Below are 27,002 nucleotides of genomic sequence, written 5' to 3'. Positions count from 1 at the left end.
TCATTTAGCCACAAAAGGAAAGTTATTAGTTATACTCTACAATTCAGAGGGGAAAAGGTTTTAGACATGTTAATGAGATCCAATTTTTTCAAAGTTTTGACAAACCTTAAAGTCTCTTCAGCTCGTGGAGTTGTTTCAGTGAAGTTAGCGTTCATGGAGGGAAACTTGCTGTCGCTGTTCTGCTCAGTCAGAAAGTTACTAACGTCAGAAAAATCTGCTGTCATGTCATGAGCTGGAAAAAAAAATCAACAAGCATGTTTGCAAAAATAGAAGTAGTTTCAGTTAAGACTTAAAAAATTGTTTTATGATTTTGGTTATGGTTGTAGAATTTAAACCGAGGTAACACTAAACAATAAATCGTTGGGTAGATAGTGTGGAAAAACAGGAGATATTAAAGACATGGTAAAATTACTGTATTGCAAATTGCAACCGGGAGCCTGTTACTGTATAACTAATACAGTAATTTTATGTTACAGTAACATAAAATTGCAACCGGGAGCCTGTTACTGTAACATAAAATGTCATCGGCTCTTCTGAAATCAAACTGATCAAATAGCAACGGTTTGGAAAGCGTAAAGCTTGATGACTCAAAGTGTTGCAAAGAGGTGAATCATTACACTGTGTTACATGAGTTTGATTCATTTTCAACAATGGATGCATTTGCAGCCATTTAGGTTACCATGTCTTTAATATCTCCTGTTTTTCCACACTATCTACCCAACGATTTATTGTTTAGTGTTACCTCGGTTTAAATTCTACAACCATAACCAAAATCATAAAACAATTTTTTAAGTCTTAACTGAAACTACTTCTATTTTTGCAAACATGCTTGTTGATTTTTTTTTCCAGCTCATGACATGACAGCAGATTTTTCTGACGTTAGTAACTTTCTGACTGAGCAGAACAGCGACAGCAAGTTTCCCTCCATGAACGCTAACTTCACTGAAACAACTCCACGAGCTGAAGAGACTTTAAGGTTTGTCAAAACTTTGAAAAAATTGGATCTCATTAACATGTCTAAAACCTTTTCCCCTCTGAATTGTAGAGTATAACTAATAACTTTCCTTTTGTGGCTAAATGAATATAATGTAAATGAACAACTTTCATTTTAATTTATTAAGTTCTGTATCATGTGTGTGCTCTAAAATCAACAATGTAAAAGAAGCAAAACTTTGTTGTTTTTTTCTTACAGAACGAACAAACATCAGTTGTTCCTGTTAATTCAGGGGTTGCGGAAGAAGAAGAAAGGAGCAGATACAGTAGAGATTATTGATTAGGGTTTGTGTTCAGTGTGACATTATTTATGTATATTTTCCTGGTATTTGCGGAATATTTTTCTTTTAATTTTAAACATTACAGTCGGTGGATGATGCCTGTAAAAACCCTTTGTCCAGGAGCAGAACTCAATACATTATAATAGTTTAAAACAATTAAAGAAATACTATAATTATATATTAGGACAATTAAGTATAAATAGTCATATAAATAATTATAAAAGTATCAATAAATTGAATTAAAAATCATTTTTATATATTTTCCAACTCCATTGAAATTTGTCCCTAGTTTTTGTCAACACTGTCAGACATGAAAAGAATGTAAAAAAAAAAAAAATCAGGCGTTATTGAGGGGTACCAGAACTTCTGAGGACCCCATGACCACTTCCTTTCTCTTCCTTTGCTAAGAGGGCTAGTTAGCTCCGGTTAGCTTATGCTATTCTTTAGTTTTTTCTACTTTTTATTCCTAAGTTTTTTGTCACAACCATGATGTGTCAACACCATAACCGGCAATTTACAAAACTTTGATGAAATTTTGTGAAATAAAAGCTTAATTTTGGTTTACTGTAAAAATTTAATGGTCCTTCAGAATAAGATTATATAAATTGAGGTAGTTTGGCATTTCGTCAACTCCGTCAGAGTTTTTGTGACTCTTTCAGTGAAATTGTTGTCAAATCTCACTTAAATGTGCAATTAATTTATTTTAATGTATTTTACATAAATTGCATTACATCACATGTACCAAGTTTTTCATTTTACTCACTAGTTTGTCACCACCTACAGTTCTGTGTCAACTCCGACAGACGTACTTTTTGTTGTTTTTTTTGTTTTAAATAATATTTATTTTGTTTCTTGAGAAGCATTTGTTGGTAAAATGAGTAAAATATCACTAATAAGGTCATTAAAAATTATTTTATATTTATTTTTGTCAGATGGTGATGACAACGTTCTAGATCAGGTCGATTAAAAATGTAATTTTTTTTATTTATTTTTTTTATGTTGCAACTGGGAGCCTGCACCTTGGCATCTTTACATTTCCAAAACATCATTTGTCATTTTTGCATACTTAAGGTTGAGAAATGAAAAAAAGGGAAAATTAAAACCCATTTTGTCCCTATTCTCAAGAATCACTGACATGAAACCTAAAGATAAAATGTACACTTGTTGTGATTTATAAAGCAACAATTTTACCGGTTGTACTCTGTGTTTTTCTTTCTTGTTAAAACTCTGACATGTTAAACAAAAGTTGGAGGATGGTTGTGCTGAGGATCGGTTCAGCATGAGGCGTTCTGATTGTGTCTTAATGTGACTTTTACTACGAGACTTTATGGAACTCCAATTGTGTCCAGTAATAAAGAAACAAAAAAAAAGAAGGCAGCAAATGTTCATGTTGGTTCCACAGGGTTCCCCTGAAAATATAGATCAAATCAGACATTACAGGGTAAAAGTAATCTGAACAGGGGGAAGCATATAAACAAGTCAATAACAAGTCAATGACATGATGCAATCTGCATTTTTAACTCAGATAACTTTTTTTTTTACTGACTTAATACATTTAAATTGCTGTACTGTTAAGTACAATGGAAATGACTTTTTTGTAAATTGTCTTGAGATTACCTATTGTAAATTAGTGTTATATAAATCAACTGAATTATATTAAGAGAGGTTACAATTTGTCCAACGGACTGGACCGTTGGTATGGACATACCATAGCCTGGTGTCTTGAGCAGGTATACGTCACCCCTTGCGATAATAAGAAGCTGTTGTCAGAAACCGTGATGTTAAGTTTGACTTACGAAGCAATTTTCTAAGACACTAGTCATAATATCCTGTTCAACATAATTCTCAGTACATAAAGTCTAAAAACAAGCATAAGAATCAGCATAAAGTCATGAGAAAAAAAGCTTGTGAAAACATTCTTGCTCCTGAATCTGGCTCGGGAAAATTAAAATGTGAAAAAATAAAAAAATCAGCTAAAGTGGGTGGTGCTTTAAGGTACAGAGTGAGTCAGACAAGTGAACAATCTACTAAAGACGAACAAGTACAAAATGACATAACTACTAACTATGTTTAAAATCAAGTAACTACTAAACATGAACAAGTATAAAAACACCTAACTACTAACTAACTTTAAAATTAACTAACTACTAAACACTAACGAGTATAACATAACTAATAAGTTTAAAGTGAACTAACTACTAAACATGAACAAGTATAAATGGCATAACTACAAAACACGAACAAGTATAAAATGACATACCTACTAAAAAAGTTTAATATGACCTAACTGCTAAACATGAACAAGTATAAAATGACCTAACTACTAAACATGAACAAGTATAAAATGACCTAACTACTAAACATGAACAAGTATAAAATGACATACCTACTAAAAAAGTCTAAAATTAACTAACTACTAAACATGAACAAGTATAAAATGACATAACTACAAAACATGAACTAGTGTAAAATGACATAACTACAAAACATGAACGAGTATAAATGGCATAACTACTAAACATGAACTAGTGTAAAATGACATATCTACAAAACATGAACAAGTATAAAATGACATAACTACTAAACATGAACTAGTGTAAAATGACATATCTACAAAACATGAACAAGTATAAAATGACATAACTACAAAACATGAACAAGTATAAAATGACATACCTACTAAAAAAGTCTAAAATTAACTAACTACTAAACATGAACAAGTATAAAATGACATAACTACAAAACATGAACTAGTGTAAAATGACATAACTACAAAACATGAACGAGTATAAATGGCATAACTACTAAACATGAACTAGTGTAAAATGACATATCTACAAAACATGAACAAGTATAAAATGACATAACTACTAAACATGAACTAGTGTAAAATGACATATCTACAAAACATGAACAAGTATAAAATGACATAACTACAAAACATGAACAAGTATAAATGGCATAACTACTAAAAAAGTTTAATATGACCTAACTACTAAACATGAACTAGTGTACAATGACATATCTACAAAACATGAACAAGTATAAAATGACATAACTACAAAACATGAACTAGTGTAAAATGACATAACTACAAAACATGAACGAGTATAAATGGCATAACTACTAAACATGAACTAGTGTAAAATGACATATCTACAAAACATGAACGAGTATAAATGGCATAACTACTAAACATGAACTAGTGTAAAATGACATATCTACAAAACATGAACAAGTATAAAATGACATAACTACAAAACATGAACTAGGGTAAAATGACCTAACTACTAAACATGAACTAGGGTAAAATGACATAACTACAAAACATGAACAAGTATAAATGGCATAACTACAAAACATGAACAAGTATAAAATGACATGACTACTAAACATGAACTAACTACTAAACATGAACTAGGGTAAAATGACATAACTACAAAACATGAACAAGTATAAATGGCATAACTACAAAACATGGACAAGTATAAAATGACATGACTACTAAACATGAACTAGTGTAAAATGACATATCTACAAAACATGAACAAGTATAAATGGCATAACTACAAAACACGAACAAGTATAAAATGACGTACCTACTAAAAAAGTTTAATATGACCTAACTGCTAAACATGAACAAGTATAAAATGACCTAACTACTAAACATGGACAAGTATAAAATGACATACCTACTAAAAAAGTCTAAAATTAACTAACTACTAAACATGAACAAGTATAAAATGACATAACTACAAAACATGAACTAGTGTAAAATGACCTAACTACTAAACATGAACTAGGGTAAAATGACATAACTACAAAACATGAACAAGTATAAATGGCATAACTACAAAACATGAACAAGTATAAAATGACATGACTACTAAACATGAACTAACTACTAAACATGAACTAGGGTAAAATGACATAACTACAAAACATGAACAAGTATAAAATGACATGACTACTAAACATGAACTAGTGTAAAATGACATATCTACAAAACATGAACAAGTATAAATGGCATAACTACAAAACATGGACAAGTATAAATGGCATAACTACAAAACATGGACAAGTATAAATGGCATAACTACTAAACATGAACTAGTGTAAAATGACATATCTACAAAACATGAACAAGTATAAATGGCATAACTACAAAACATGAACAAGTATAAAATGACATGACTACTAAACATGAACTAGTGTAAAATGACATATCTACAAAACATGAACAAGTATAAATGGCATAACTACAAAACACGAACAAGTATAAAATGACATACCTACTAAAAAAGTTTAATATGACCTAACTGCTAAACATGAACAAGTATAAAATGACCTAACTACTAAACATGGACAAGTATAAAATGACATACCTACTAAAAAAGTCTAAAATTAACTAACTACTAAACATGAACAAGTATAAAATGACATAACTACAAAACATGAACTAGTGTAAAATGACATAACTACAAAACATGAACAAGTATAAATGGCATAACTACTAAACATGAACTAGTGTAAAATGACATATCTACAAAACATGAACAAGTATAAAATGACATAACTACTAAACACTAGCAAGTATAAAATGACATACCTACTAAAAAAGTTTAATATGACCTAACTGCTAAACATGAACAAGTATAAAATGACCTAACTACTAAACATGAACAAGTATAAAATGACATACCTGCTAAAAAAGTCTAAAATTAACTAACTACTAAACATGAACAAGTATAAATTGACCTAACTACTAAACATGAACTAGTGTAAAATGACATATCTACAAAACATGAACAAGTATAAATGGCATAACTACTAAACACGAACTAGTGTAAAATGACATGACTACTAAACATGAACTAGTGTAAAATGACATAACTACAAAACATGAACAAGTATATATGGCATAACTACAAAACACGAACAAGTATAAAATGACATACCTACTAAAAAAGTTTAATATGACCTAACTACTAAACATGAACAAGTATAAAATTACCTAACTACTAAACATGAACTAGGGTAAAATGACATAACTACAAAACATGAACAAGTATAAATGGCATAACTACTAAACACGAACAAGTATAAAATGACATACCTACTAAAAAAGTTTAATATGACCTAACTACTAAACATGAACTAGTGTAAAATGACATATCTACAAAACATGAACAAGTATAAAATGACATAACTACAAAACATGAACTAGTGTAAAATGACCTAACTACAAAACATGAACTAGTGTAAAATGACCTAACTACTAAACATGAACTAGGGTAAAATGACATAACTACAAAACATGAACAAGTATATATGGCATAACTACAAAACACGAACAAGTATAAAATGACATACCTACTAAAAAAGTTTAATATGACCTAACTACTAAACATGAACAAGTATAAAATTACCTAACTACTAAACATGAACTAGGGTAAAATGACATAACTACAAAACATGAACAAGTATAAATGGCATAACTACTAAACACGAACAAGTATAAAATGACATACCTACTAAAAAAGTTTAATATGACCTAACTACTAAACATGAACTAGTGTAAAATGACATATCTACAAAACATGAACAAGTATAAAATGACATAACTACAAAACATGAACTAGTGTAAAATGACCTAACTACTAAACATGAACTAGGGTAAAATGACATAACTACAAAACATGAACTAGTGTAAAATGACCTAACTACTAAACATGAACTAGGGTAAAATGACATAACTACAAAACATGAACAAGTATAAAATGACATGACTACTAAACATGAACTAGTGTAAAATGACATATCTACAAAACACGAACAAGTATAAAATGACATACCTACTAAAAAAGTTTAAAATTGACTAACTACTAAACATGAACAAGTATAAATGGCATAACTACAAAACACGAACAAGTATAAAATGACATACCTACTAAAAAAGTTTAATATGACCTAACTACTAAACATGAACAAGTATAAAATTACCTAACTACTAAACATGAACTAGGGTAAAATGACATAACTACAAAACATGAACAAGTATAAATGGCATAACTACTAAACACGAACAAGTATAAAATGACATACCTACTAAAAAAGTTTAATATGACCTAACTACTAAACATGAACTAGTGTAAAATGACATATCTACAAAACATGAACAAGTATAAAATGACATAACTACAAAACATGAACTAGTGTAAAATGACCTAACTACTAAACATGAACTAGTGTAAAATGACCTAACTACTAAACATGAACTAGGGTAAAATGACATAACTACAAAACATGAACTAGTGTAAAATGACCTAACTACTAAACATGAACTAGGGTAAAATGACATAACTACAAAACATGAACTAGTGTAAAATGACCTAACTACTAAACATGAACTAGGGTAAAATGACATAACTACAAAACATGAACTAGTGTAAAATGACCTAACTACTAAACATGAACTAGGGTAAAATGACATAACTACTAAACATGAACTAGTGTAAAATGACATACCTACTAAAAAAGTTTAAAATTGACTAACTACTAAACATGAACAAGTATAAAATGACCTAAAACATCATTCAATAAATTGATAGAAATCCAAATGCTCACATCAAAACATCAAATCTAAATAAAAATACAAATTGTACTAAATATTTTAATACAGACTGATGGTTCACATTGATAATTTATAAGTTCTTAGTATTGGAACCTTAACAACTACGGGTGTACTATATTTTGTTGGTGAACACATTGAAGCATGTAAGATTACGGATGGAGGGAAAGAAATCATTGGGCCAAAAAAACAAACTGCGTATAAGTCAGAGACAAAAGCTGCAGATAATTTTAAAGGTAACAAAACAATTTACCATGTTGGAGCAACTCTTGGAGTGTGGTTGTGCAGTGTAAAAAACTTTAAACATTGGGGAAAAGTGAAAGATAAATATTAGTAGCCTAACATGGACCTGTTTAGTCCCTGTCACATATTCGGGGAACTTTTACTGAAATGTATCACACTAGCAAGTGTTACAGAAAAAAATCTATATGTTTCAAATGTATTTAAACCTGAAAAACGTACCCAAAAGCTCCCCATAATCCGTGCGGTTCCAAAGACCATTCTCGTTTCAGCCGCGAAAATGTAGCCGGTCTCTGCACACGGCATACATAGAACGTTGATTTCTTTGGAGCGTTCTCCAGGCGAGGTGAGTAGTCATAGATCGATACTGGGGTCTGACACAGAATAGAACTCCCGCTCATCGTCAGCCCCCTCGGCGCTGGGGTGCCCAAAACCTTTGCATCAGACGCGGCGCACTCCTCATGATGTTCGGCGTCTGGAACAACGGTTGATTCAGGGTACACTGATATCGGAATCTCATACACAAGAGGCGGTCCTGGAGTGGCTGATCCTTGACCCTCAGTAATAGGAGGAATGAGTTGAGATCCATTCTTTGTCGGAGCGTTCTGCAGAAACATGATGACGCGAGTAGAACCAGACTGCAGCCAGGAGTAGAGCGTCATATTCTGAAACCCCTATTTATACCAGTAAAACTCCCCCCTTCCCCACCTTTACAGCTGCCGCTGTCCATAACACCCAATGTCCTCAAAACACCTGTTTTCTCTCTAAAACACTACCTGTCAAAATTTTGACGAAAGGTACTCGCCCCTCCCTTCCCTCCCCGCAAGACCACCCACCTTGAAACTAACTGTCAAAATTTTGACGAAAGGTACTAGCCCCCCCCTCCTCCCCCCACCTCCCCCCAAGCCCCTCCCCCCCTGAAACTAACTGTCAAACTTTTGACGAAAGGTACTAGCCCCCCCCCCTCCCCCCCCCTCCCCCCCCCCTCCCCCCCCCTGAAACTAACTGTCAAACTTGAGTGAGAGGAAAGGGTGTATCTAGAATCTCTGACGGATTACTGGGGATTGTTTCACCCGCAGGACAGACAGAAACCAGGAGCGTGAAGCTTTGGAGAGCAGGATCACCTGCAGCCAGGTGAGCCTGTTTGCTCTGACCCTCCCTGTGTTTGAGGCTCTTGGATCAGCAAACAGGCCAGATCTGATAGGAGAGGAGGAACCAACCAGCAGCTGCCAACCGGATGATGTTTGTCTCCAGCTGCGCTCACTTAACGCTTCCAGCGTTAGTAATAAGTTAGAGGTTTACCAAACCTTTTCTTTGGCAGAACATCTCTGTGTTTTACGTGACCAAACTGTGTCGTGTCTCTTCTAAATAACCGTTTTCACTGCGGAACGACCTGATTTCTCCAGCCATGGACGGTCGCTCACACTTTAATTCATCAAAATGCTGTTTGTGATGCGAGCGCCGGAGTGTGAAAGGAAAACAGAAAATCATTTCAGCCAAGCAGGATGTAAAACATCTGATGGAGAAAGAAGTGAAAAATGTTTCCTCTGAGATTTTCACTCAGAAGCAGCAGAGCAGAACCGGGTTCTGATGCTCATTACTTAAACTTTGAGCTCCTCCTGGAGATTTATTCCTATCTAGTCTTTAGCAGACAAACTTGTGTCTGAATGATTTTCTCACTATCAACAGACGTCTATCGTGCAGCCAGCAGGAAAAGCTCAACAGCTTCTTGTTTTTATTCATCCAGTTTTTATTTATCCAGTTAAAGAAACGACGGAGGAATAAATCATATTTCATGTTGCGTCAGAAAGGCGACAGATCAGAGAGGATTTATGGAAAACGGCTAAAAGCGGCTGAAACCCGATTTCCAGGTGAGAAGAAAACATGTTGGAATAAAACACGTTTCAAAGAAACAAGTTTTCATCTTTCTGTCATTCAGAAAGATGACAGAAAGATGACTTTTAGTGATTTATCACCCAAAAAGCTGCTAATCTATATCATATTTATTTTCTCTGCTATACTAAATCTAAACAGGCCTTTAGAGAAAAGGAGCTTAATGTTTAATTGATCTCAGACAAACAGATATTGGTGAGTAAAACTATAATCTCTAGCATAACCCTGAACTATTTCAATTTGCTGTAAAGGTTTAGAAAATTAACCTTTTATTTTTAGTTGTTTTAATTAAAGCTGATGAAACCAGTTTGGATTCTAAGAAAGTTTTATTATTACAAAAATATTCAGATGTTATGTTACAGACAAAGAGAAACCAGCAGAGACACGGACTGATAAACCGAGCTGGATGTTCGCCGAGTGCTGGGTTCCATTGATGGAAAGTTGAGTGGAAGGAAAACGTGTGGTTTTCCTTAAGGAAAAGAGGTTGATGTGGCCAAAGTTAGAAATAATCATCTCTATTTTGTCATTTAAAATGATGATGCATGTGAGATTTATTCAGTGAAATGATTGATAGGAACAACCTGAGGTTTGGTGCCACAGAGCGGAGCCTAAAACCGCCCAGAGGGATTCTGACACACAGGAAGAGCTTCTCACTCGCTGGTTCCACCGCCGACGTGCTGCTCTCGCTGTGGCGCCCTCCGGTGGCGAATAGAGACATGACACACACCGGGAGCGGCTGCTGCTCTCATGAGCCTGATGGAGGCAGACAGGCCAGAAGCTCGGCTCCTCACTCAGACTCTGGAAGTGCTGATTCGTTCACCATGTCACAGCATTTCTGCTTCTTACACACAGACACGCAGCGTTCAAGGTCAGCGGGGATCAGCAGCACAAAGATGTCAAACTGAAAATACAGCAGCAAAATCAAAACGTTCCTGAGACGCTCAAGATGTTAAAACTCAGCCTGAAGTCTTAAAATCTGTTAAAATAAAATAAAGCTGATTATTTGATTGAGTCAGAAAGAAAAGTATGGAGAAACTGAATTTACAGCAGGCAGCTCAGATCAACGACTTCAAACTGCAGCAAAGCATCATGGGAAATGATCAGCTCCTGATTAGAATACCTTGATTACCAACAACTGAACCACGCACAGTTACAGATTTACGGACGAGATCAGAAGTTTACATTCACTAAAATGAACAATTTGGGCCAACCTGGGCAGTGGCGCCCCCCAGTGGGGGAGCTGGGGGGCCAAGGCCCCTGTTGAAAAACTCCAACGAATATTCATACAAAAGCAAACAGCTTCATCTTCTTCAATCAAGACGTCAATGTACAAATCAGTCAATGGGTTCAGAACTCAGAACTTTCCAGCCTTCAGGCTCTCAGGCTGCAGCTGATCTTCAAACTGCTTCATTCACTGCAGCATGAATCAATCTGCCTGATGGACGGAGCCGATCTGATGGTTACATTTCAATCTGCTCAGGGACGATGAGCAGAGCGGGAACAACCAGCCTCTCCCTGGGGTCATGATTACCCCGTCAGACAGCTGATGCTTTCAGCCGTGTCTCCATCCTTCATATTTATGTTTAATTTATTAGTAACTGGTTGTCCACAGAGTGAGCCGTCTGCAGAGGAGGTGCTCTGAATAAAACGGAGATGAGAACAAACCAAAAACCTAAATAAATATTTGATTGTTCAGCTTTGATAGTTCTGGAGACCAGACTGTGTGAAAATGAATTTACTGGAGAACATTTAGAGGAAATCCTGCTGGGAAACGTTTCCTGTATGCAGATGTTGCCGAGGCAACAAGTGGAAGAAAAGGAAAGAGCGTGGTGCGTTCTGCGCCTGGTGCAGAGGATCCAAGACATAAACTCAGTAAGAGCAGAAACGCTTCAGCATATTTTTACCCAAGTTAAAGGAAAAATACTCCTAAAAGTCATTTAAAAAAACTAAAGTGATGCATCCACCTCTGACCAGATGTAGATAATATTTATGCGGTTTTAATTGGATTAAATGTTTTTATGACATGAGGCAGACAGAAATGCGGATGTCTCAGCCAACGCTCCAGTGGTTCTGTTGGGTCCTTCATTGCTTTGACCCAACAGTGAAGCAGTGGAGGGCGATTAGCTTTAGCGGCACCAGCTGTTAGCAGTGTGCTCTCTGCTGATAGGCTGACGCAGTAACGCGGCCACAGAGAGCAGAACCCTGTGCAGCTTCACTCTGAACACGTCCTGCTCCGGATGCCGGCGGTGATGAGATTTAGCTCCTCAGCTTCACGTTTCTCTCCAGCAGAGCAGCAGATTCCCAAATGTCTGCCTGAGCCTCAGCTAAGTTTTCTGTTGTGATGAAAAGTTCATGTTCCAAACCGTAAAGCTTCATCTACTGGCTTCAGCCGACACAATGTGCAGTTTGTGACGACACAAACCAGCAATGCAGAAAAACTAAATCTAAACCATTAAAAAAGGGAGATAATGAGGAAAACGCTGCAGAAACAGCAGAGCTGGCCCAGAGGTTGAAGGTTGAACGCCTCGTGTCATGAATCTGGTCTCTCAGTCGTTCTCCGTCTCTGAGGTGTTGAAGCTTCTGGTTACCAGGCAGATTTACGGCTCTGCTGCCATTGATTTTCCTCCAGTCTCAGCAGCATTTTTAAATAAATCTTATAACTCAATAGAACAAGAGTAGCCTGAGTGATTTTCTCCTGACGCCTCGATCAATCTGTCAGAGCAACAGAAGTTTGGTGTGACGGAGAAAAACGTATTATACGAATGAGCAATAACTCCGGTTCATGTTCCTCTCTGGACTGAACCTGGACCTGAAATGACTTCCTGTCTCATTAATGTGACTCATGGTCAGAGCGGCGAGGAGGACGATGGGAAGCTGGACTTCAAAACACGGTGGATGAAAAGCAGAACATTTGGTCATCTTAACCATTTCAAACGATGTGGAGGTTGATAATCTGGCTAATAATATATTCTATTGTTTCAATTAATCGTGGAGAATATTAAAGTTTGATTTCTGATTCAGAAAGCTTCTAAACGGTTCGGGTCCATGTTCGGGTCGAAGCGTGGCGGCTTCATTCGGCCTGGTGGTTCTGTGTTTGTCTCGTCCTCCTGGTCGTTTGGACTTCAGCACCGGTTTGTGATTCTCTTTGTTCGACCTGGAGCTGATCCAGCTGACGAACACGAAAAGCAGCAGAACAGCTTGAAAGCAGAACCAGCAGCCGAGCCTCCCTGGTTCTCCAGGCAGCTTTCATTTAACTCCAGTAAACTGACGCGTCCAGCATCAGTTCCTGACCTGAAGCTCAGGCTCGGCTCGGTTCCAAACCCGAGTTTGATTTTCATTCATCTGCTTCTCTTAATATCATGTCCCATTAATTACTGCCTTCCTCAGCATCAGGTTTCCTCCTGTGGTTATATTCATGTTTACATTCCTAATTATAATTTTCAACCACCACAGCAACTTGCAAAGTCAGTGATTGCATATTTACACAACATGAACTCATGACTGCCTGCAAAAAGCCTTCAGAAGGATTTTATCTAATGAGCACAAACTCCCATCTGGGAAAATATCAATGGAACCTTTTCCTGTCTTTTGTTATTAAATGGACCAGAATCTGAAATACGATTCAAGAAAATGTATTTTATTTACAAAAGTCACATTTTTCTGATTAATCAGATGCATGGAAAGATGGAAATAATAAAACAATCTTTGATCTTTATGATTGCGCTACAGTAGAAAGTAATGTTTGCTATTGGGGTTTTTGTTACCAAATAGTTGAGATATCTTTGAATGTTTATTATTATTATTATTATTATTAGTTTTCTTACAATAGAAAACCCTAAACAGGGTCAGCAAATTATCTGTTGGCATGTGACCAAATAAATCTGATATTTATATAATATTTACTCCTCGCATTAAGAAGAGATGCATTTCTGATTTATTAAATAGGTCCAGTTTTGATATTAACACAGAAACAGCCGTCAAAGATTCCTGCATTTATTCATGACATGTTGATAATGAACCGCATTGATTTTCTCATCATATTGATTCATATCCTGCCTCCTAAACGCTTCCCTGTGGAATGAAGGAGAAACTGCAGCGGCTGTAATTGAAAAGCTCCAGGATTAGTGTAAGCAAATGAAAGTGAGACGCGCCTGCAGGACTCCTCTCATCTACCAGGGGAGATAATTAATCAGCAGCCGTTGGACAGAAAAACGACGAGATCGGGGGAAACAGAAACCGAGAGGATGACAGGAACTTAAACATGGATTCAATTTATACCTGACAGGAAGCTGCTGTGAAACGACGGAGGATGGAAATACGGTTCTGTGGAAAAGGTTTTATTGTCCTGATTTGAACCACTTTTTCTCACCAGTTCTCCATAAAAACCAGGAGTTTCGTTTAAAAACGCAGCAGAAGCAAAGAACCTGAAAGTTTCCAACCACAGGTCGTGATCTATCAACAACAAACGTGTTGGGAAAACGAGGAGGAGAAACAGGAAACTGGCAGATCAGGAACTGGAGACAAACTGCAACATAATTCCTCCTTTTAACTTCCCTCCATAATCAAAGTTCAATCACAGATCGACTTCATCATGATCATCCAAACAGCCGAGTTATTTATGCTTCTGCTGCTGAGCCAAAGCTTTAATAAATGTAACTTAACATTTTAACGTTTTCTCTGGATGGTCACCATGGTGACGTGTAACAGATTAACGCAAAACGTGACCAGGTGTGCGGCAGGTAAACTGATTCTAAATGCTGCGGTGAGACTCTTTTGTGTTTCGCTGCAGAATGTTGAATCTTCCAGCAAACTTACAAAATCTGTCTGAAGATTTTTCAAATATTAGAATCAGGAAGGAAGTTCAAACATTTTGGGGCCTGATCTGATGCACTCTGTGACCTGCAGCTCCTCCAGAGTTGGCTGGACTCTGATTATTTAGACGGTTTTTTAAGACAAAATGTGGCGCTGGACTTTAAGGAGGCTCAACTACACTTCAGAGGGGTGTTTGGAGTTTCACTGTGGAAAAACATGCAAAGGTTCAGGAGGTGTGGACGCTCTGAAAGCCGTCCAGAACTTCTTAACCGACTTAGTGAAGAACCTCCAGCTGGTCAGCAGCTGTGAGGATGAGTCAGTGGGCCGGCCGCTGCAGAGCTCAGGTCGGGCTCAGGCTGTGCGTGGTTCACAGGACGAGGCCGGTCGGGTCGCTGTCATGAGTTTGTCACATGTGTGTCATGTTGGCCTAGTTAGAGCTCAGATCTGAGGAAGCGTCCAGCCGCTCCAGCAGCCCGTCCCTCTGGACGGACGCTGACATCACCGTGTGTTAGCGTTAGCCACCATTTGGACCAACAGCCGCTTATAGAAAATGTGACAAAATGCAAAAACAGCCAATCTGTGCACAGATTATTCAGAAGGAAAACACCAGGCTCATGTTTATTACCCCAGCCTTCTGTCCATCAGTCTGTGTTATGAATAAATGGATTGGTGAGCCTGTCAGGCTTGGAGATGGATGCTTATTACCGCAAGCAGGTTTTATTCCAGGAGCTTTTTCTGCTCCAGCCAAACAGAACTCAGATCTAATGAAGAGAAATCGTCTCAAAATTAGAATGGAGTATGAATGTGTTTGCATTACCTGGCTGGTTAATCAGATTCCAGCAACAAATGCTGCAGGGGTTGTGCAATGTTTACAACGGGGCCCCGAAATACGCAGCCAGCATCATAACATCATGTTTGATATCACATAATCCCATCACAGTGTCTGTCTGCAACGAAAGAAACAATCAGATAATTAAAAAGGTTTTACAATCTTCTAAAGAGAAGCTTTACTCAGAGCAACATCAACGGTTCGACCCGTAATAACGTCTCCAAGCAGGACTCTGAAATCCAACTTATGAACTGATTCACAGCTCCGAGCGCCTTCGTAAAAAATTAAAGATACAGAAAAAAAAAATCAAAGCTGCTTCCACTCATGCATGACAGCAGCATTCCCAATGATTTCCATACGTAATGTAACTGACTCAACAGTAAGTGCCTGATTCATCAGATGGGCATTAAAGCTGCATGCGCCTGAAATGAGAGGAACATTCTGATTTGTCTTGAGTTTAATATAAAAAGCTGCAGCCTGTTGGAAAAATAACAGCTCCTATAAATCTGATGGTGGGAAGAAGCAGAAATACAGAAAGAGGGGAGAGCGGCCCTGAAGAGGGAGCGTCAGGCTGGGGGTCTGCTGCTGCGCTTCGCTCAGTGACAGCTGGGATCCGTCCAGCAGGAACATCTAATATTTCAAAGCTTTTTCAGGTGAATGTGGCAGAAATTTACTGTGAGGCTGAAATACAGCAAAGTGTCACATAATCCGCTGTTACTATAGTGATGGATGAGACAGACTGCTTCATGATGCCGCGCAAAAATAGGAACAGTTTTAAGGTTTCACTAAATCTTAAAAGTGTGGCATGCATTTGTGTTGACCTCACTTTACCCTGATACCCCTGAATAAAATCCTGTGTAATTTAATCTGAGCAGAAATGCAGTAGTAGCTCAGCTGTTCTGTGAAAATCTCACAGGGTCATTAGAGAGTTTTCCTCCTGATGGTCCAGTCGACCCGGTTCTACTGGAACCAGAACTCCATCATCTGCTCCACCTCCAGCTGCTGTGGTTCTGAGTCAAACCAACCTGTTCCCCTCCTGGCCTGTGGGGGCGCTGCACCAAGAACCACTGAAGGAAACGACACAAAAACCTCTGAAGACACTGAGAGCAACTTCCTGTTTCACCAGATGGAAACAAGATGGAGGATTTCAGCGGTTGGAGGATTTCTCTTTAGTCTTTGGCATATTCACAGTAGAAACCAGACAATAATACTTGGTAAGATTTTGTGTTTTTGCAGTGCAGTGCTGCACAGCCTCAGCTCCCTGAAAATAAAGTCCAGTAATAAATAAGTGGAATCAGAGGGAAAGTTCTGTCCGATCTGCTTTGGGGAACCGTCCTGATCAAACCCAGCGTCACGCTGAGACTGTAAAAGCAGGATTTTCTCCAGGAATCAGTCAAAAGACAAAGAAGTTACACTGTGATTAAAAAAAGCTATAGAAAATGGACAGCATGTTTAAATTTATGATCTACAACAAATGATTTCTGTCATCTTGTTTGCAGGTCGTAGAAATGCTGAAAGCAGAGTAAGAGTCTAACAACAGCCTGGATCTGCCGACATGGAGGATGTCAGGAAACCACAGGAAACACGATGAAGATCAACGACCTGCAGCCTGACAGGCTAAACCCTCTGCTTCTCTAACAGCTGATTACTAACAGCTTCAGAAAATCTGAAAATCATCTCTCATTGAGTCGGTAATATATTACACACATCATTATGCATAATTCAGAATATTAATGTCAGTGCAACAGGGAACACTGACTGCAGCAGATGTTGCTGCTTCATACTTTCCTCTCCGTTTCAATCATCGCAGGACTTTGTGCAACACAAAGTCACTGAGGTGCAAAAGATTGGCAGATAAACCTGACCGCGAAATTCACAGAACTGAAACTGTGAGGGTTTCTGCAGCGTCCGGTCCGGTCCGGTCCGGTCCGGTCCGGTCCGGTCCCTGGACTCTGCTGCTGCTGATCAGTTATCCTGAATCGGAGACAAAATGAACCGAGAGAAATCCTGGCAGATTTCCATCGACTGCAGGAGAAAATCCAGAGAAGTTTTCGATTTAAAGGTTTCACAAACTGTGTTTCAAAGTTTTAACAATAAATCAGTTCAAAAGTTATTGAGATAAATAATAATATTGTATCATTTTCAAGTAATATAATGGCATCTCTATAACTCTCCATAAACTTCTAACCAACATTTAGCACTAGGACTGGAAGACGTTTGAAGAATCCAAAATAAACAAAACAACAAATAAAATGAATTATGAAAAATCTGCCCTTTAAATAAAGGTTAAGTTGCACCAGCCTGAAGGCTTCAGCATCAGCTGCAGACGGTGCTGCAGTTGGGTTTGAATCCGGTTCAGACAGGTTTGAATCCAGTTCAGACGGGTTTGACTCCAGTTCAGACAGGTTAGAATCCAGTTCAGACGGGTTTGAATCCGGTTCAGACAGGTTTGAATCCGGTTCAGACGGGTTTGACTCCAGTTCAGACGGGTTTGACTCCAGTTCAGACGGGTTTGACTCCAGTTCAGACAGGTTTGACTCCAGTTCAGACGGGTTTGACTCCAGTTCAGACGGGTTTGACTCCGGTTCAGACAGGTTTGAATCCAGTTCAGACAGGTTTGAATCCGGTTCAGACAGGTTTAAATCCGGTTCAGACAGGTTTGAATCCAGTTCAGACAGGTTTGAATCCGGTTCAGACAGGTTTGAATCCGGTTCAGACAGGTTTGACTCCAGTTCAGACGGGTCTGACTCCCGGTTCAGACCGGTCTGCTTGCATGTCATCAAGAATTATGAAGGACGGCAACATGAGATGACTTCAGGCTGTGAAGGTCAAACTGGACGTCCATGACCTCTGAACCCTACATGGTGAAGTGTTAGAAGTTAAAAATGAAGCATTCTAACAGAGCGATGGCGAACTGGACGTTTCATTAACGGTGTGAAACAGGGAGCCCAACATGACCCTGTCCTGCAGGCAGAGCGGCTCTGAGCCACGGATCAACACGAAGACGGAAAACGTGCTGCGACGTTCAGGAGCCGGTTATTTTCAGAGGAAACCGACTCATTTCTACCCAGACGGATTCAGACGAAACGAAGCGGGAAAACTTTCATTAGCAGACGCTCCATCGTGGAGTTGGGAATTTAAAAACACGGGACTGAATGGAAGGAAAAACACGGACTGGGATCCAGTTGGGAACCAAACAGTGAAGTGAAGCAACAACAACGGCTGCATGTCATTCTCAGGGCTGTTCTCTGCCTTTTCAATCACGATCTCGCTCTCCTTTGGCACACATGGATGTTTTCTCAGCCTGCAGCTCTTCAGGGTCATGAAAGAGGAAGAAGACTTGAAAATGAGGGCGAATGTTGAGTTTGTCAAGACAACAGCTTTCATAAAAAGATGTTTGCAGCGAACGCTGGCCTGAGGGGAAATGAACTGCTAAAGATGAAAAGGCTGCAGTTCCATTATTGCTCTCTTCAAATAACCTCCAATTACCGGGACCAGGAGGTCTTTAAAAGGGTCAGTCGAGGCATAAACACATTGTGAGAAGATAACGTGATTATGTAATTCAATATTTTTCTGCAGCCGAGAACAAAGGCGGTAATGATTTAGGCTTTAGCCCGGCTGATCTTTCAGAAAGACTGCTTAGCGAGAAAATAATCTCATTTGTGAACTACTGAACTCGCTTTTCTGTATTCTGCCTTCATACGAGGCGGCAGTGGTGCACAAACAAATCTTCTTATTGAGCCTGCAGCCTGTCTCCGTGTCTCTCTACCTTTATTCATCTACTCAGCTGGCACCGGCCCTCAAGGACTTTCTGTTTCAAGATGAAACTTGGCACTAAAGTAAAAAACACAAAGTGGTCTTGCCAGTTCCCCCTCAGGGGTTCCCAAAGTTAGCTGGAAGTTCAGATGGCGACAAGCATCACATCCATAATCCTCTATTTATTCTTGTCTGCCTTCCTTAACCCCAGAAGAAGAAATGCACAATCCTGACAGTGACAGCAGCTCACATTGATCTAAGGATTAATCCGACTCCAGTCCGTTTGTCTAAAAGTCCGGTTTGTTTGGGGAGGTGGGGAGACGGAGCCGACCAAAGAACCAAACTCTGGTCCTCCAAACCTCGATCTGGGCGGAAGTGAACTCTGGTTCAGTTTGAATATGTGAACGCCAAGCGGACCGGAGACCGCTCCAAAAGCAGAAAGTGGACTACAGCGCTGGGCATTCTGGGCAAATACAACCAAAGCTAACATGCTAGCCTAGCGCTAGCAGCAGAAATGGCTCCTGGTCTTTAGCCTAAAGAGAAATCCTCCAACCGCTAAAATCCTCCATCTTGTTTCCATCTGGTGAAGAAGGAAGTTGCTCTCAGTGTCTTCAGAGGTTTTTGTGTCGTTTCCTTCAGTAGTTCTTGGTGCAGCGCCCCCACAGGCCAGGAGGGGAACAGGTTGGTTTGACTCAGAGCAGCTGGAGGAGGAGCAAATGTTCTGGTTCCAGTAGAACCGGGTCGACCGGACCATCATGAGGAAAAACAGCCTAACCCTGAGTTATTTGGATTATTTGGACTCCAGGACAGAGGACACATCTGGCCCCGACCACACACTGCCATTGCATTAAAGCATAGAAGTGGAAGTGTCATGGTTGGGTCACCGTCTGCTGTGAATCAGAGAGAAGGTGAGGAAAATATGAGACCATCTGTAAAACATAAAATCAGAACCAGAACTGGATCCTGTAACAGGACGATGATCCGAAACACAGCAGTAAATCCACCAAGACCCAACTGGACCAAGACATGGATCCAAAGGAACCTTTTCATTTTACGATACAGATGTTTCTGGTCATTCATGTAATGAGTTCAAAACGGGTCAGTTTGGATGTTTAACTGTAATTAAATAAATTTTCCATGAATAAAAATATATATTATGTGAACATTTTCTTAGAAAGATCTGAATATGTGATGGAGCGTCCTGATTCTTCACATGGCTGGAAGTGATGAGATGCTGATGGACTGTCACACACAGCTCAACGTGTTGCTGCTCTCGTTTCTGTTTGAGTCAGACTTTTATTCACTGTGTGAGAAACAAGCAGACGTCCAGAGCTGCCAGTCAGCCTGATCTGGACAGGAAACACCTCCAGGCTGAGTCTGGCAGGAACCCAGAACGGAAACGGGTCCCGTCCAAAACACGTCAGAGTTAACCTGAAACACAAAACTCCATCCAGTCATTTGCTCTCAGATCACAGAAGCTCACAGAACCATTTATTTCACGGTTTTGATAAATAGATCATGCGTGGAAGCTTTAATGCAATGTTAACCATCCATCCATCTTCTTGCCCCCTTGTCCCTCAGTGGGGTCAGGAGGTGCTGGTTCCTCTCCAGCTAACGTTCCGGGCGAGAGGCGGGGTCACCTGGACAGGTCGCAAGTCTGTCGCAGTGCAACACAGAGACACACAACCATGCACACACACACTCACACCTAGGGACAATTTGGAGAGGCCAGTTAACCTGACAGTCATGTTTTTGTACTGTGGGAGGAAACCGGAGTACCTGGAGAAAACCCACCATGCACAGGGAGAACATGGAGACTCCATGCAGAAAGACCGGGGCTGGGAATCGAACCCAGAACCTTCTTGCTGCAAGGCAACAGCTCTACCAACTGCGCCACTGTGCAGCCCGATGAAATGTTAACCTCAGATTAAATTTATAGTTAAAATCCCGTTTCACCGAATCCAGAAGCTTCTCTGCTGGACTCAGATCCGGTGACGGTTTGTCTCCTGTTTCTGTTTCTACCATTTCTACATTCATCTGACTTCAGCACACACTATGAGGTCAAGCAGCTTTACAAAAGAAAGCAGACAGAACAGAAACATTAACAGTCTTCATCCTCAGAGGATGAAGACTAATTGAAAGATAAAGAATAATTTACTGGGTTCAGCTGAGCATCACAGTGACTGTCACCCATCAGGCGCAGCTACAGCCTGATGAATGACGGCTTTTTATTTTAACTACTGAGGCATTAATGCCAAAGGGAAATTATCACACAAACATCTTGTACAAGCAGCATTTCCCCAAGTTTCTGTGATAAAAGAGCCAAACAGCAGCAGCTTTGGTCTGCAGCAGGACGCACATGATGCATGCTCCCAACTTTAACTGCATGATCATTTTCAAAAACAGATTTTCATTTCAAATAGATTTAAATGGAAGCTGCAGTAAACCACAGCAGTAATGAGATGCTGCTTCTTTATTACTAACAGGAAGAAAATCAATAAAAGAAGTTAAAGCAAAAACTCCTTTTTTTAAAAGTGACCAAAGTTTCAGTGACTTCTGGGCACAAAACTCCACAGCAAAGAAATTATCTATTTCAATGTAAAAAAAACTGACATTTTCCAAGCCACCAGGAAGGAAACTTCCTCCAGATGATGAGTCATTTCTCATCTCTGACTTCTGATTTTCCCCTTTTTTTAATGTTCTTTTCATAGTGATGTAAACAAATCAAATAGGCATCAAGATCAGGGGAACAGACAGAAACAGGCTGGAAAAAACAAAACTAAGAAACCACCGAAGATTCAGCTGAAAACTGAGTGTCCAAAACTGAAACTTATTACAAAATTACAATTTCCAGAATTATAAACTGCTAGGAAATTCAATAATATGTTTTTTATTCATGATAAAGTAGAAAACTTTTCTTTTCTAACTAAATCTGAGAAAAATGCACCTGTGGCTAAATGTTAATGTAATCCTTCAAACTGGCAAAATCCAGAGGAATCAGCAAAGATACCAGGAGAAAACCTGCAGCTTCTGTTCATCTAAACAATTATATTCAAGTTTGACCAGAAATGTCCAACAATCAAACCATTCAGGTCGGTTCTGTGTCCAGAGTCTGAAATGTGTGAACAAAACATGAAGCTGGTTTGAAGGTTAATCAGTAAAACGAGTTTTAAACTGAAAAGAGCAGAAAGGCGATCAGACAGGAAGAGGCCAGAACTCCAAAAGAGCCATAAAAATCTGTTACAGACTCGTCCTGCAGTTTGATGAAACTAAGTGTGAAATGTTTGAATGTAATGAGGAAGAAGAGAGAAGCTTAAAGCCTGAGAACGACTGCACGGCGGTGGCAGCATCATGATGCAGGAAAGACGGTTCACTTCACAGAACAGGAACAACATGTGGAAATACTGAAGGAAGACATGAGATTTAGTCTGAGAGGGAGAGGAAACCTCTGCATGCAGTCAAACTGCAGAGATATGAAGCTTAGCTGGGTTTGATTACTGCGCCATGTTCAGGGGAAACACGTAAAATCACACTTCCAGAGTCAGAAAACTCCTGTGCATGAAATCAGAATGATTTCTCAGAAGTGGCTCATAAAACAGAGGAGGAGCAGAGCAAAGACCGGGCGAGTCTTTAACATTTAAACGGTGAGAAACCAGGCAGTCACCTCCAGGTCAGGTAAGCTGAACTGTTTCTGAACTCTCCTGCTTTTGGCCACTCAGGTCTCAGCTTTAATGAGCCACAGCAGCGACCAGCTGTGGAAACAGTTTGGACCTTCAGTAAATCTGAGTTTTTTAAAACTACAGAGGAAAACAGTATTTATTTGTGAGTTTAAGTTCATCCAGAGGTAAAAAACAAACAGCTTCCTCTGCCAGCAGCTGCAGGCAGCATTTAATCAGCTGTTTGTGCTGCGATAATAATAACAACTGTGGTTCTGTTTGCAGCTAAATATTTTTCTATTGTCATTTAATATCATCTTTAAATTCTTTCTGTGTAAATTTAGTCTTTCATGACAAACTCCCACCATCTGCATGAGACTCAAAGCCTTCCTGTTATCCTCTGAAAGTCTGGCTCTCTCAAAATGCCAAAGTTCCCCTGGAAGATTATTTCACTTGTACCAAAACATTTGTCCATGCTGTGGGTGAAATAATCTCCCAGTGAAACTGGAACTTGTTTGTCAGAATTAAGGAGTTATTGACTTTAGAAAAGCTCCCGTTGCTTGATGAAAAGTTAGTTTTGTCTTATTCCAAGTGTACTGAGATGTTGTCACTAAACTGTTTGGTTTTGTGTGTTTGCGGATCGGTTCCTGTCAGCCCGGTTCGGTATTTAAGCTCCTGGTTCTGTTCTGGTCAGAACAGAACCAGGAGCTTCTGCTGCCTTCCTGACTCTGCAAGTCTTTATTTTTCATTATTTAAACCTTTTCACCTGTCAAAAAGTTACAATGTTTTGTTGATTTTCAATTCAAGAGCAACTGCAGAAGAGTCTGATTGTTCCTTTAATTCTTTACTAAAAACAAATAATCAGTCATGATTAATAAAAACCTCCATCTTGTTTTGGCCGCCTGCAGGTTTCAGATTCACCTGTTTCTGTTTGAATGATCAGAGAACATGACTGAAAGTTACAGCTGTAAAATGTTTCTGAGAGTTTTCATGCGTTGGTCTCAGAGAACATCTCTGTCCTCGGATGAGCCCACGGCCCGATGCATTTCCATTTAGACGGCCTTGATTTAAGGAAAGATTTGGGAGCGTGTGGCCCTGCAGAAAAGCCCTGAGCAGAAAAAAATAATGCAATGAGCTCCTTAATAGCTGCATGGAGAAAGTATGGAGCGAAGCAACCCGCTGGCAGGACGAGGGGGAGGAGGGATAAAACCAGGCACTAATGGAAACAAACCTAAAAGCAGAAACGAGCCGGTAGGAGAGGCAGACAAACCTTAAAGAAAATGATATTTCAGGTTCAAGATGTTGAATTGTAACAGTTTAATATCTCAAACATTTGATATTTTGATTTTAAAACAGAGATTAAATTAAATTCTCAATCGTTTTGTTGTAACTGATTATTTTTCATTGAGTAATTAGTGAAGCTATCTGCTCCGGTAGTCAGCCTGTGGTTGTAGCTGCCTGCATGTTTGGACATATTTCAGCTGTAAAATCTCTTTTCTCCGTGCCTGAGCTAAATGAATGAGTCTGTGGCTTCAATTAAACTTTAAATGCTAAAACAAAACCTGCAGAAGACAAACCGGAATAATGTTTACAAAGATTTATGTAGCAAAACAAATAAAACCGATTATTTGGTGAACATTTCTACCAGAGCGTTATCTCTTTACATATTTCTAAGTTTTGATATTGACAGCTGCAGTTCTGACAAAGGAAAAGTAGCAAAATTATGACATAATATATAATGAAGGACAGATGGAAGCTGCATCGCTACAGTTTGTTCTTCTCAACTAAATATTTCTGAACATCCATATCTGTTTTTCATGTAAACAAAAGAGGAAACATGGAGGGGCTTTATTTGGGCCAGCTGATTGACAGTGTGCAGCAACAGGTGGGGAAGGGGGATCCAACCGGGAGAAAAACAGTTTCCTCTGACACTTTCTGAGGGGTTTCATGGAAAGGATGAGGAAACAAACCGACGTGATCAGCGCAGCAGAAAGCTCCTCATCTTCCTCAACACGAGATGCAACATGAAGAGCATCATCATACAAAGCAGGAATTATCATTTTCGCACCAATTACTGTAATATGATTTAGCCTAATTACTCCCGCAAAAGAAGAAACAGGAACATTGGAAAGTATTAAGACGCTGTTGCTCCTCAGAAATATTTTGTCTGAACCGAAGCGAACAGAAACCTGATGAACTTTCAGAGGAATCTGCTCTCAATATTATAAAAATAGCGCCGCTCGCCAATATCTGTGTTATTAATAGACGAACTGTTTCCGTCTGAGCTGAGCAGGATGGAAACCGGAAGGCTGACAAAGTGCGCGCAGGTCATCTCTGACCTGCTGGCCGACCACACCCATTCAATCACAGCTGACTAATTAAAGGAAAGTTCAGATCAGCCACCGACCTGCGCGGCCATGAAGGACAGATCCATGTTGCTGCTGCTGCTGCTGCTGCTGCTGCTTCACCGAACAGAGGCACTCAGTGGAGGATGAAGGTCCGCTCTGCCTTCCCGCCGCTCACAGCATCCAGCCGGTCCGAAAACACACCGACCGCTCAGGCTGACCGACCTCACGTCAGGAACATGGTGCTGGTCTGAGGAGGAAACCCCGAGGAAGAGGAGGAGAGGCGAAGCTCACGGAGTGATGGAGAGAACTGGGAGAGACACGGAGGAGGAGGAGAAGAGAAACGAGGAGGAGGAGGCGGGCTGTCACATCATAACAGAGGAGGTGTGAGTCCTCCTCTCTCTCTCTCTCTCTCTCTCTCTGGTTCCTCATAATAACTCATCCATATTCCTCTAATCAACGTGTGAAATAAAACATTAACATTTATTGTTTTCCAGCAGCAGCTTTTTCCAAAATAAAATGAAAATTCCAAACTATTAATTTTCTTCAGAATTACTTCCATCGTCTGTTTCAGTTCCCGTGGAGCGTCTCTGCTGCTGCTGCAGCCCTGAAGCGTCTCTGCTGCTGCAGCCCTGAAGCGTCTCTGCTGCTGCAGCCCTGAAGCGTCTCTGCTGCTGCAGCCCTGAAGCGTCTCTGCTGCTGCAGCCCTGGAGCGTCTCTGCTGCAGCCCTGAAGCGTCTCTGCTGCTGCTGCAGCCCTGAAGCGTCTCTGCTGCTGCTGCAGCCCTGAAGCGTCTCTGCTGCTGCTGCAGCCCTGGAGCGTCTCTGCTGCTGCTGCAGCCCTGAAGCGTCTCTGCTGCTGCTGCAGCCCTGAAGCGTCTCTGCTGCTGCAGCCCTGAAGCGTCTCTGCTGCTGCAGCCCTGAAGCGTCTCTGCTGCTGCAGCCCTGAAGCGTCTCTGCTGCTGCAGCCCTGGAGCGTCTCTGCTGCAGCCCTGAAGCGTCTCTGCTGCTGCTGCAGCCCTGAAGCGTCTCTGCTGCTGCTGCAGCCCTGAAGCGTCTCTGCTGCTGCTGCAGCCCTGGAGCGTCTCTGCTGCAGCCCTGGAGCGTCTCTGCTGCTGCTGCAGCCCTGAAGCGTCTCTGCTGCTGCAGCCCTGAAGCGTCTCTGCTGCTGCAGCCCTGAAGCGTCTCTGCTGCTGCAGCCCTGGAGCGTCTCTGCTGCAGCCCTGAAGCGTCTCTGCTGCTGCTGCAGCCCTGAAGCGTCTCTGCTGCTGCTGCAGCCCTGAAGCGTCTCTGCTGCTGCTGCAGCCCTGGAGCGTCTCTGCTGCAGCCCTGGAGCGTCTCTGCTGCTGCTGCAGCCCTGAAGCGTCTCTGCTGCTGCTGCAGCCCTGGAGCGTCTCTGCTGCAGCCCTGGAGCGTCTCTGCTGCTGCTGCAGCCCTGAAGCGTCTCTGCTGCAGCCCTGGAGCGTCTCTGCTGCTGCAGCCCTGGAGCGTCTCTGCTGCTGCAGCCCTGGAGCGTCTCTGCTGCTGCTGCAGCCCTGAAGCGTCTCTGCTGCAGCCCTGGAGCGTC

The 27,002-nt window shown here is 40.3% G+C and overlaps 1 protein-coding gene across 2 annotated transcripts in view; it reads right to left on the bottom strand.

Annotated features, from left to right (window-relative positions):
* The window catches only part of LOC103459957 (uncharacterized protein C14orf132), a 36,245-nt gene extending 10,443 nt beyond the window's left edge, over window positions 1-25,802 (bottom strand). The window contains exon 1 of one of the 2 annotated variants that reach the window (XM_008401914.3): window positions 25,499-25,802. In XM_008401914.3, the coding sequence (XP_008400136.1) occupies window positions 25,499-25,525 (27 nt within the window). In that variant the 5' untranslated portion in view covers window positions 25,526-25,802. Of the gene's footprint in view, window positions 1-15,667; window positions 15,840-25,498 lie in introns of those variants that run through there. The other variant, XM_081603074.1, reaches the window with a different exon arrangement.
* Between the last annotated feature and the right edge of the window lie 1,200 nt (window positions 25,803-27,002).

Source organism: Poecilia reticulata, chromosome 22, assembly GCF_904066995.2.
Source record: "Poecilia reticulata chromosome 22, P_reticulata-male-v2, whole genome shotgun sequence".
NCBI classification, from domain to species: Eukaryota; Metazoa; Chordata; class Actinopteri; order Cyprinodontiformes; family Poeciliidae; genus Poecilia; species Poecilia reticulata.
The sequence above is the reverse complement of the archived record's forward strand: the minus strand, read 5'-3'. Positions and strand labels throughout refer to the sequence as shown.